At 38.9% G+C, this 11,737-nt stretch overlaps 1 protein-coding gene across 1 annotated transcript; it reads left to right on the forward strand.

The window, feature by feature from the left end:
- The first annotated feature begins 2,566 nt into the window (after positions 1–2,566).
- On the forward strand, positions 2,567–9,917 carry LOC147858861 (ras-related protein RHN1-like). The gene is made up of 7 exons (XM_087325545.1): positions 2,567–2,698; positions 3,213–3,290; positions 3,663–3,830; positions 8,751–8,799; positions 9,102–9,175; positions 9,269–9,362; positions 9,477–9,917. The coding sequence occupies exons 1-7, from the start codon at positions 2,660–2,662 to the stop codon at positions 9,572–9,574; spliced, it is 600 nt and encodes a 199-aa protein (XP_087181671.1). The 5' UTR covers positions 2,567–2,659; the 3' UTR covers positions 9,575–9,917.
- Positions 9,918–11,737: the final 1,820 nt, after the last annotated feature.

The raw sequence follows: 11,737 nt of genomic DNA on the forward strand, positions 1-11,737 counted from the left end.
CCTTTTAACACGAATGTAGTTAAGCCAACCCAAATGGGTACCTTTGTATCTACTATAAATTGAGCAAGAAGTAAGAAGCTAAACAAGGTGGTTTTGATTCTCTTTATGTGCATTTCACAATATATATATATATATATATATACATACACACACACACACATATGTATTTCTTCCTCTTCATGGACTTGGTTTTCTCGAGCTTTTTACATATGGTGTGAATGGCCCCTTACTTAGGAGGTATTATTAACACCTCTCTCTCTCTCTCTCTCTCTATATATATATATACATATACACACACACACACACACATATGACACCTCTCTCTGTCTCTCTCTCTCTCTCTCTCTCTCTCTCTCTCTCTCTCTCTCTCTCTCTTCTGTTCATAGACCTCTGTTTCTAGGGTTTCCTCTGCTGCCATACCTCTTACCCCACAGTCACACCCATGACGCCCTGCCACGCTCGAAAGGGCGCAGTTATGCCTCTGACACTCTGGTTTCCTCCTTCCTTCAATTCCTCTGACACTCTCGTCATGATTGTGGACCTTGAGAGATCTGGGTTTTGGTTTCTGCTTCGTTGCAGTGGAATTGAAATGGGTTCCTCTGAATCTTGACTCCATGTCTCGGAAATGTGGCTTCCTCTGAATTTTTGCGCCTGTGATGAAGAAAATGTAAGGGTTGATGTCTTATCACATTCGTGATGACAAAAGATTTCCTGTTTTTACAAGCTAATACTAATCTTCTCTCTGAGGCCTGCATCTGAGGATCATGCCAGATATATATATAGAAGTTTAGGTTATAGGCGTTTTCTGCAAAGCAATTTATGTAGTTTTTCAAAGTTTATGTGTGTTCATATCTAGTGATGGCCTATGATGATGATACAGTGAATCTCTCCCAATTGTAGACACAATATGCGGATGTGAAACTTATTAATGAACTTCTCACTGAGGCCATCACAGCTGGATGATGAAATGATGCAGTTAATAATTGGAATTAATCTATAAAGAACACTGAACACAGTTTGATCTATGAGTATCTGGCTTCATGGTTTTTAGGGTTTAAAGCCACATCTGATAGGTAGTGATGCGGTTCACTACTGTTTCAGTGAGGTTCTCCCTTGGGATGGACTCTGATAATGTGCATAAGAATGAGGGAGATCTGTGGCAGGAAGATCTCAGAATAGGATGATATTTCTTTGGACCGCCATAGACAGAAGATAATGATTTAGCGTTAGAGTGTAGATGCTCATCTAAGACATCGAGATAGCAATGGAAAGCAAGCATATTTTCAAAAGCAGGCAATTCATAATGTCATAGGCTCACCTTGCGACATGGCCATCCATGGCCATACCTTCCCTTAAACCCTAAACCCTAAGAATATATAAAGATTTTTCTCTTTTAGTGAAAGGCCAAAAAAAAAAAAAAGAGCATTGAACCCATCTCATAAGACGTTCACAATGTGCAAAACCTTGAAACCCTGCAATGCAATCCAATTCTCTTTGTTTCACCATTATATATAGCCTTGTATAATTGATTGCAATCCTTTTTTGTGAGCAGAAAAACACTTGTACTGTATGAAACACTCTTCCAAGCAATGCACAAGATCAAAAAAACTATTTCACACCTAATTGAATATGCATAAACTGGCTTGCAATCCCTTAGTGAGCAAAAAGATTGTACCAGGCTTGGAGTGGTTCGTCAGAATATGCATAATAAACTAGCTTGCAATCCCTCTGTGAGCAGAAAATTTCTTAAGAACATGCATAATCTGAGATGTAATGTGGGAAATTACTGTATGAAACACCCTTCCAAGCATTGCACAAGATCACTGAACACAGCTCAAACTATGCTACACCTCATTGAAACTCTTCTTAACTAAGCAATCCATGTAGGTTATGCCGTGCCATTGATGACATGGATAGTAGTAGCATTACCTTGCCTTCACATACACCCTTTGATTTTCATACTGTCTATGAAGATGAAACCCTTGGAATAATCCAATGAGCTGTCATTGCTGATAGACAAGTTTATGCCCTTTTTCATTCACAATAGACTCCGGAAATGTCAAAAGAAAAAACCTCAAAGCAAGATTTGGTATGAACAAACAGCAGGAGTACTCCCTGAATCATCATCTTCCATAGATACATTCGGAAAGGAATCAGGCCGAAGCGAAGACTCTGCCTGAAAGCTTTTCCGAGAAGAACCCCCCTTCCCAAGAACTCGATCGAGATATATGGTTTCCGCGAGTCGGGCATGAATTGGGAATTGGGCGCAAAAACCAGCGGGAGAAAATGATTGCGATGCTCTGATGTGTTCCGAACAGAGAGCAGAGAGAAAAACCAAGGCAATGTCTACAGGACTTCTTTTTTGGCTCAGAAACCCATCATCCTCTGATAATCCCCTGCTTCTTGTTGCTTCTCAGATCTAAGTAGTACCCACAGCCCAAGTCATGCTGGAACGACTGAGATCTTGCCACGTGTAGAACACACAGGGTGGAAAAAGTAAAGATCTTTCCCCTGCTCCTCCCTCTGTGTATTCTTTTGGGAGTTTTGTTCCTGTTTTCCCCGTGTTCTCCTTTCTTCTTTCTTTCCTGCTCCTCTGTCTCCCCTCTTTGTGTCCACATCCCGAAACCCTAATCCATTTCTCTCGTTTTTCATCCGGCTTATGGCGACCACGGGCACAACCAACATGCAGGCTAAACTGGTAATTTTCCAACCTGGACCTGGTTTTTTTTTTTGCCTGATCTGCTCTATGTTTTTCTTCAATTCCATTTCCCTTTCTGTTCAACCTTCAAATTTAGGGCTTATTCTCCCGTTCCGTCTGAAATTTTAGGGTTGTTCTCCCCATCCATTCTTTTGACGTTTCGGATTTTATTTTCCCTCTTCGTTCTGAAATTTGTAGAGTTCTTTTATTTTCTCTATTTTGAAATACAGCTCTCCTGTTCCTTTAGTTTCTTTCCATAGTCATGTCTGCCGCCTCTTAATTTTGAAGGTAAGGGTTTTATTTCTGATCTTCTTTCACCTTGCATTTAGTCTTTTGATTAACTGATCCGCTAGGGTTAATTTCCATGGCTTATCTGCTTCTCTTCGTCTATTTCTTTCCATTTCCTTTCAATTTCCATTCACTTATTTTAAATTTTGCTCAATTCCCTCAACATTTTAAATTTTAGTTTTCTTTCTATTTCTCATTTTTAGGATTTTCTTTTACCTCTATACAGGTTCTTTTAGGTGATATGGGAGCTGGAAAATCCAGCCTTGTGCTACGTTTTGTCAAAGGTCAATTCCATGACTATCAGGTACGAGAATTAACATAGTAGTCTCTTTTGCTTGCCTGTACATATTGTGCGTGTGTGTGATTACATACTTAGCCTCGCTTTTGTGGGCACTCAGATATAGAGGCACCAACAATCAATATATATCACTGTATATAAATGGGCCCTAGATAAATGGAAAATGTTATCTATCCCTTCACTTCAGTGTATATGCCATTTATGTGCATGTATGTCTTGCAAAATTAGTTCCTTTCAGTATCTATAATTTATGTGTGGCACGCATATAAAAAAAATTTAATGTAAATGTGTGTTGTACATATACATGTGTGTGATGTATTGATACATAAATATTGAAGTTTTTGAACTCGAATCCATTTGGTTTGTGGCTGTGGACAGGAGTCGACAATTGGGGCAGCGTTTTTCTCACAGACACTTGCTGTGAATGATGCCACTGTGAAATTTGAGATCTGGGACACGGCTGGACAGGAAAGGTACCATAGCTTGGCACCGATGTACTACCGAGGAGCTGCTGCAGCAATCATTGTGTATGATATTACAAATAGCGTATGTTTTTTTTCAACAACTGTTCTAAATTTTTAAGCTGAGCTTTTTGTTAATAGAATGGTGTTTCTCCTTCAGAGAAGAGAAATAAGAGTGCATCATAAAAGATGAGGAACTATGACTTGCAAGGGAAAGAGAAATTTATAATGAGAAAAACCATAACGCATATGTGTGAGAATGAAACAAAGAAGGATATATTAACTCCTTTTAAGAGGCCGAAATGGCCTCTAAGACCAAACAAGAGATTACATCTTAAAATTTTGTCTCATCTTTGAGAACAGAAAACTAAAATAAATGTAACTAATTAAAAAGTAAATAAAAATAGAATTAAGTCGTGACTAAAGAATCTCTTCATCTATACACGTAAGGTTCTCAAGTCAGATATATATCGTGTTTTTTGTCTTCAAAAGATCTCTAGCATAGGTTAATCCAGAATGGAGAGGTCTTCGAAGCAAGGGAAGCACCTGTGATGGCGGGAGATAATGATCTGTATTTGTCGATGACAGGTTGATGGGATTGTGGTTCATGAGGCTGGGGCATACACTCATGAACAACTGCTATTTCCCAACCTATTGTAATCCCTTTGCAATGTGCTAGTTGGGAGCCTGTTTCTATAGCCATTAATTGACTTGTAGCATGAGTAGGAGTGATGGGGCTAAAAAATGCTATGGCCGTTCTTTGTTGATGAGCTTGTGTAGCTGTATTATTGTTGTCCTTCAATAACTTGTCCCTGTGTCTGTTCAGCTCTAGCAAGAAAAGCCCCGAGCAAGGTTGGTCCTCATTTTCCATTACCTTGCTAGTGGGCCAAAGCCTTGGTTAAAGAGGCATGGGCATCTCCCTCTTATTTCCATTACCTTGCTAGTTGCCAGATTCCACTCCTTAATGATACGATTGGCAATTTCTTTCTTATAGTGGTATTTGTGCATATCTGCCTACCTCAATCTCTAAGTTGATGTATGTCCATATAAGAGGGCCCGATGACGAATCCAACCTCTGATGTGTGCAAAAAGTGTCTTATAGTGGCCCATCTTCCTACCAAGAGATGTTATGGGGCTGATGGTCGTGTTAAGATGGGGACAATGCAAACTATATTGGAGTGGGAACAATGCATATTATGTTTATGCCATGTGAGTAAAACCATTGCTGTTTTTCAGCATACCAGCGATGAATATCTCCATGTTCAGCAAGTTGTTTTGATGACATGAATGCCAACCTTGAGTACCTTTGTTTAGGGAATCCCAAAGCCGTCGGACACTACTCACGGATTATTGGGGCTGCTCCCATCTCTGCCCAGATTATGCCAAGATTATATCATGGGGCACCGATGCTTTGCTTCTAATCATGTGGGCAATAATTGAGACTAAAGGTCTCTAAAAATCCTTCCAGTTATTTAGCTTTTTAACACGTGGTCCCGACTCCCCAGTTTCGACTCCATAGAGTAGAGTTGGTGTGACAAATGTATTGAATAGCCACAATTTAGTTCGTGGTTTTTGTATCTCAAAAGAACCAAGGCTACATATCCTCGAGAAGTCGAGCACAACAAGCTTTCCGTAAGGAGAACCAAGGTGCAGTGAATGTTACTTCTAGGTACGTGTAGGATAGGATCATGTTTGTGATACCCTTTCAATCTCCCAAGAAGAATTCTGGTTCTGATATTGTTAGCCATGTTTGCGTGGTGTTAAACACCATCACTTTAGTTTTATCCATGTTAACCGAAAGGTCTTTGTCCGCACAAAATATTTTTAAGGCATTTTGATGTCTTTGTAGTCCTTCCGGAAGTTGGAGATCAGCACAATATCATCAGCATATAGCAATATTTGTATGGCTATACCTGCTAGGCATGCTTCCAAACTGCCAAATCTTTCTATGTAATGTGACACCTCATCTATTAAGAGGTTGAGGAGAGTGGGTGATAGTGGCCATCCTTGTTTAATTCCAATTATGCTAGTTCACAGCATCCGACAACCCATTGGGAGACTGCACCGTTCCTGACATGGATTTATGTATGATACAGTGCCTAGATTCCCCATTGCATATCTATAGGGAGTCCCAAGGCCTTCTAGCTGTTGCATTAGCCAAGCGGGTGGTACAGTGTTGACTTTTCAGAAGTTCAGAAAGCAGCAATAAACCCTCTTTCTGGCCTCTGCACTCCTCAATAAGGGCTCGGAGGGTCAATATGTGATCCAAAGTTGTGAACCTGTTCCGAAAGTCTGCCTGTCCAGCTGAATGGCAGCCATTTCTCTCTGCTCATAAATTCAATTCTGACTCTAGGATGGAGCCTTATAATTTGCCAAGTAAAGGTGTGTGCTAGAAAAGGAAGCAAGATGTCACAGGCATAGATAAAGTGCTCACCCACCAATCCATCATGATCTTGGGCCATCCCAAACTGTAACCCATCAATGGAATTTGTTACATTTTGTGGAGTAAAAAAGCTGGATTCATGTGGATGTGACCCATGTGGGTGGGAGAGGGGGGCCTGCCCAGGGATATCATATAGTACTTTGCATATTCATGCCACAGCTGAGGTGAGGTCAGCTGTGTAATAGATTGCCTCTCATTAAACATTTTTCATGCTCTTGTACTGTCTTGTCCTAGGAACAAGTGATACACATGACCTTCAAATTTAGCTAAATATGATCTCTTCTTCTTACTCATGAGACATTGAAAAGTTGATCTTGCTTGTTTGTATATAAATCCCCCGAGTTACTTCACGTTGCAAGCATCTTCTTGTAGCATGACATTCCTCAACATACCAACTATTTTGTACGAGTCTTGACCAGGTTTGGGCTCATTGCCTATTATGTGGAGAAGCGTGTTTGTGGCTCCTTTATTCAATGACTTGGTCAATCCTTGTGCAACTTCATCTAGCTGTGAAAGGATCCAATTTTAGAATGCTATTATATACCCCACAATTATACAGATTAACTGTCTCCAGAGTTAGTTGGTATTTAGCTAGCTCAATATCTCTTTTAGTATAGACATCCCTTGTGCATCCACCCTTCATCTCAACGCTTAGATATGCATGATCTGCTGCCAAATCAATAGGTCTAGCAGAGATAGTGTATTCTGTTATTTCGGGATAAGAGACCTGCTTGCACCTACTTTTGGGTTCCTACATGTCAAAGCATCTGATCTGGTTCATTCTTACAAACCGTTATATATCCCATGTGCACTTTCCAAGGTGAGAAAATGTTTGCCATATTCTGTTACTCCACTCATATCTTGAGCTTGCTGCTTTAGACCAACTTCTTCTGCCATAACTTCTCTGTGCATAGCCTTACTGGTATCAAACATAGTTGTTTGTTCATCATTGTTCAGGCATTGATGTTTTCTATTAGTACTATTTTCCCCATAGCAGAAAATCTTATGATATCATCATATAATTGTAGATATGGTGATTCTCCGAGAGATGCAAGCCTTGAATATAACAAATTGCAATGTATAGTTCCTTAAGGTTCCCTCTCTTGATTCGTATCCATAGGTACAACATGCACTCTATCGGGGAGCTGTTTTTTGTACAACACAGCCACTCCTCCAGAGCCGTAGTGCTTCCTGATATGTGGTTGGGGACATGTAAGGTAGCGTAATCATATAAAAGGGGTCAAAAGTGTTAAGGACTTTGGGATTTGAAACGGTGAGAGATGATCAATAGGAGTACTGAAGGAGGAAAAGCGGAGCATCCTTAGTGTGGAAAATTTTGGCATTATTTGCTACTTCCATTGTGAATGTTATCATCTTGTTGATCCCATCTTTCCGTATTGAGGCAACCAATGGGCGTGAATGAGTAGGTGCAAGGTATTGCACAAGTGCATCAAACATCAAGTAGGTTGAACATTGTGTGCAGATAAAGCAGTCACAACCCATGAGCAGCTAACACATTATTCCTGACGACATGTTCGTCTATCTCTGGTACATTGAGGCAACCAAGATCCCATGTTTTCTTTTTCTACGCAATATTCAGCCTGCCCCTGGTTTTATTTTGAATGTGTGTGAACATGTGTGGATCAGTGTGATGGCACAGCTATCTCTCTTATGCAGACCTGATGTAAGCTTGGGCACCAGCAAGCCACCCTCACAATTTTCCCAACATTGACTGTTAATGCAGCCTGCTCCCTCCTATAGTACTCAAACTTATATCTATGTTTGGCAGTCCTCCATTTCTGGTTGATGGCTTTCAATGTGGTGGAATAAAATGTTTATATATTCTCGTGTATCTTTGTTTTCTTCAAGGAGATGTTTGGATCTCCTCCATTCTTGGTTGATGGCTTCCAATGTGGCCCAATGAAATATGAATACATGCTCTCATGGTGTGTGGAGTATAGTGTACAAGGCAGAGAATCATGGATAGCAAGTTTTTTTCCTTCTCACAAGGGGCTTTATTTTCATTGCCATTTGAGGAAGCTAGACAATGAGTCATTTGTTAGCTATAGTTTCAAGTGCAAGCACGGTACATTATTTTAGGCAAATAACTTCACATACTTGTGCTCTCTACCATACTCAAGAAGGACGTGATTAGGCGAGGGTAAACTGCGACTGATTATGCATGTTGCAAGCACAAACTCATAATATTTACAAGAGGAATTATTGCAACCATTTCACCCATCCATTTTCCTAGCAAAAGTTTGTTTTTTGAATTATGTCTGGGTCAAAAGGTATTTTCTCCAAACTATTGGATACAAAAAGTTAACATGATTTATGAATAAGGAAACTTATACCTATGCGAGCGTTTTTTGGTTGGGTAGGTGCATTGAGAGGTAGACATTATTGAAAGGTGTTTTTATCTGTAGATCTTTCCACTCTTAAGAAAATGGTTTTTCTTGGAGAGAGAGAAGGATTGCAATTTATCCAAGCATAATATGCTGACACATGTTTTCAACTTGCTGTGTGGAATGACCCACTAATTGCCTTAAGCGACTTGTGCAGGACTCATTTACCCGAGCAAAGAAATGGGTACAAGAGCTTCAGCGACAAGGTATTTTCCATTGACTTAATTTATAATCAATGAACATCAAGCTTGTTCTGCTATGTATAACTGTTTTTGTTGTCAGAACTGAGAACATATGAATGATGAAAAATGTAGTTCTAGTTTATATCATAAATTGAAAATTAGTAGTTGTAACAAATTACAATGTCAAAAGATTGTGATTGTAATTACATAATTAGACAAACCAGAGCTGCATAAATTTACTTAAACTTAGATCATATAAAGTGCACATCTTGCATTTTATTTTAGCTAAAAGTAAAACCCATTCGTCTCTTCTGCACCCAATAAAGGAAATGCAAACCTTGTGATGGCATTAGCGGGAAATAAGTCGGATTTGGCCTCAAAACGGAAAGTAGAAGCAGAGGTAATACCTTCTTTAGGTTCTTTTTTTCTTTTGACGAATTTTCATGTTTTGATCAATATATTCTAACATAAAATTATGATTCTTTATGTTTAGGAAGCACATAAATATGCCGAAGAGAATGGATTATTCTTCATGGAGACTTCAGCTAAAAGTGCACACAATGTGAATGAACTATTCTATGAAATTGGTGTGTAAAAACCATACACGTTTGCTGCTATATATGTTTTGGAATTCTATGCATGATGGCAATAGGTGCGTGTTATAATTGTTTCTTGTAATATCATTGATTCTGTCTATGCAGCAAGGAAGTTGCCCAAGGCTCAACCTGTTCAATCTGCAAGCGGGATGCTCTTAGGTGACAGAGGAACTCAAAGAGCTTCGAGTTCTTGTTGCTCATAAAAATATGAAATCATTTGAAAGTGATAGTGGTATAGATGTATATGCTCTGCTTACATCTCCATTTGTAATTATTAGTTTATGAACCATCAGTCAGTCATCTACCTCTGGATACCAACTTATACGTGAACAAAAATTCTTTGCTAAAATCACCTTCTCGAGAAGGGAGAGGGTGTTTTCTTTGTTTGATTGATGAAATTGCTTGCATCTTGCCCCAAGTTGCCGAAAAGAAGCAAAACCCCGCTATAAAGTAGTTATTTTATGAAGAATAAACAAAGCCATTGAATTGTATGAAGATCTTGATTATGTAAAGACAAATTATGAAATTGAAGAAATCCCATGAGTACATGTCTTTATTTATCACCTCAAGATGCAGCATGGTACGTGTGCTAACTCTTTAAATGACATTCTTTATAAAAGCTATGTTTCCTTTTTCTTTTGTAATCAACCTTGTTGCATGGAATCCTTACATTTGCTTGTGTGCTTTGGCGAGCCCAATTTTAAGAGTTTTTGTGTTCTCTTTTCATTTTGCAATATGCTCAGGTGAGCCGTTTTATTATTAGCTATTTCTATCATTGCTCTTGAATCTGCAATTAATACTTGGGAGGGTGTACATTGGATTAAATGTCTGTTTTTTACTTCTAAATTTATAGATCCAGGACATTTATTTCTGTTGTGTGAGACATTTCCTGTTTCTACAACTTGATTTGGAATCAAACATTCAGTGGAGAACCTACTTGATTGGGTTAAATTAAGATTAACTTAAGAATTGTTCTCATATGTAGGGTCTTATCTCCTAAACCCTGTTTGATAAGGTTAAATTAAAAATCATTCTCATAAGTAGGGCCTCATCTGCTAAGCCATGCAACCCTTATTAACAAGCCATCTTCCTTAGCTCAAGTCCCTAATGGTTATGCTCAACACTTCACATGCACTCAGGAATTCTTGGGACATCTGACCTTATCTATCTCATTGGGTTCACTAGAGCTAGCACATATTGTTCTTGATGAAATCTGTATAGCTATTTGTCACGTCATACAACTTGGATAACTGCCTCATGGAGGGTGATTGGCTCAAGTATATTGTTCGTGATGAAATTTGTATAGTTACTTGTCACATCATACAACTTGGATAATTTCCTCATGGAGGGTGACTGGCTCAAGTATATTGAGCTCTTGGATACATTGTTTTGGAGCCCACAATAGAACTAGTTGAGAATTTGTTGTTATCCCCATTCACATCATTGGACAAAGTTGTGAATGTAAATATTGTCCCTGATCTTTGCAGTAGGGTGTAAAGTTTGTTCACTAGGGATTACATATTTGTTGCAATCATCAAAGGTTGCTTCGAAATCAACGAGAACAGCTAAAAATCTTCCGAAAAGGACAATTTTTTCATCAATGGCATGAAGCATGCTTGCATTGAGCCAACCATGAGTGAGCCAACAAGTACAACCAGCCTAAATTTGTTAAGAGTATCTCCCCAATTGCAAAGAAAATGAGTAGAAATCCCCATATTGGGGCTCAGTTGCCACCAAATTTGTTGAAGATGTTGATCTCAAGCTCTAGAGGTTCCCCAAATCTAGAAGTTGATGTCATAGATATGTTTTTCAAAGCTCATGTAGGGACTCCTTTAGAACGCTATCCATAGTTGACGTTGCCAAAGGACTGCCATAATTTGGTCGAGCTCAATGGCTAAGTTTGATGTGATGATGGTAGGACAAGAAGAAAGAGAAAATGTATTAGAAGAAGATGATGATGAAACTTCCACAAAACAAGATTTGGGGACAATACAAAAAGCTTGCATTGAATGATGTGTTTTGATCTTCTTGAAATTAACTCTACTGAAGACCCCCTTTTATATAATCAAGAAGCCATGCATGAATCATTGTGCAACCTGAGAGACTTACATGTGACAACCCACAAATACACCCTCTCTCAACCTTATAATAACACTTACTCTCTAATTCTTTCATTAGTTAGATTTCTCATTTAGGTCATGACACCAGGAGCCTTTGGTGTTTGGACTATCCCCTTCATTATGGCATCCTAAGATATTGTTGAGACTTTGTTGGTGTGAGGCAAAGGTTTTGATGAGATGTAGTTGGGATTGGGGAATATTCAATTACATGTGGCAATCTTCTTGATAATAAACTATGGTGAATAT

Source organism: Azolla caroliniana, unplaced genomic scaffold (genome assembly GCF_043228905.1).
Source record: "Azolla caroliniana isolate FFs.n. ecotype wild unplaced genomic scaffold, voAzoCaro1.0.p SCAF_10, whole genome shotgun sequence".
Taxonomy (NCBI): Eukaryota; Viridiplantae; Streptophyta; class Polypodiopsida; order Salviniales; family Salviniaceae; genus Azolla; species Azolla caroliniana.

What these genes read in the sequence shown, in the direction of transcription:
- LOC147858861 (XM_087325545.1), top strand. Translation starts at nt 2,660, where the DNA reads ATGGCGACCACGGGCACAACCAACATGCAGGCTAAACTG. An exon ending in GTCAATTCCATGACTATCAG is followed by an intron (nt 3,291 to 3,662) that starts GTACGAGAATTA and finishes GGCTGTGGACAG; the next exon opens with GAGTCGACAATTGGGGCAGC. An exon ending in TGTATGATATTACAAATAGC is followed by an intron (nt 3,831 to 8,750) that starts GTATGTTTTTTT and finishes CGACTTGTGCAG; the next exon opens with GACTCATTTACCCGAGCAAA.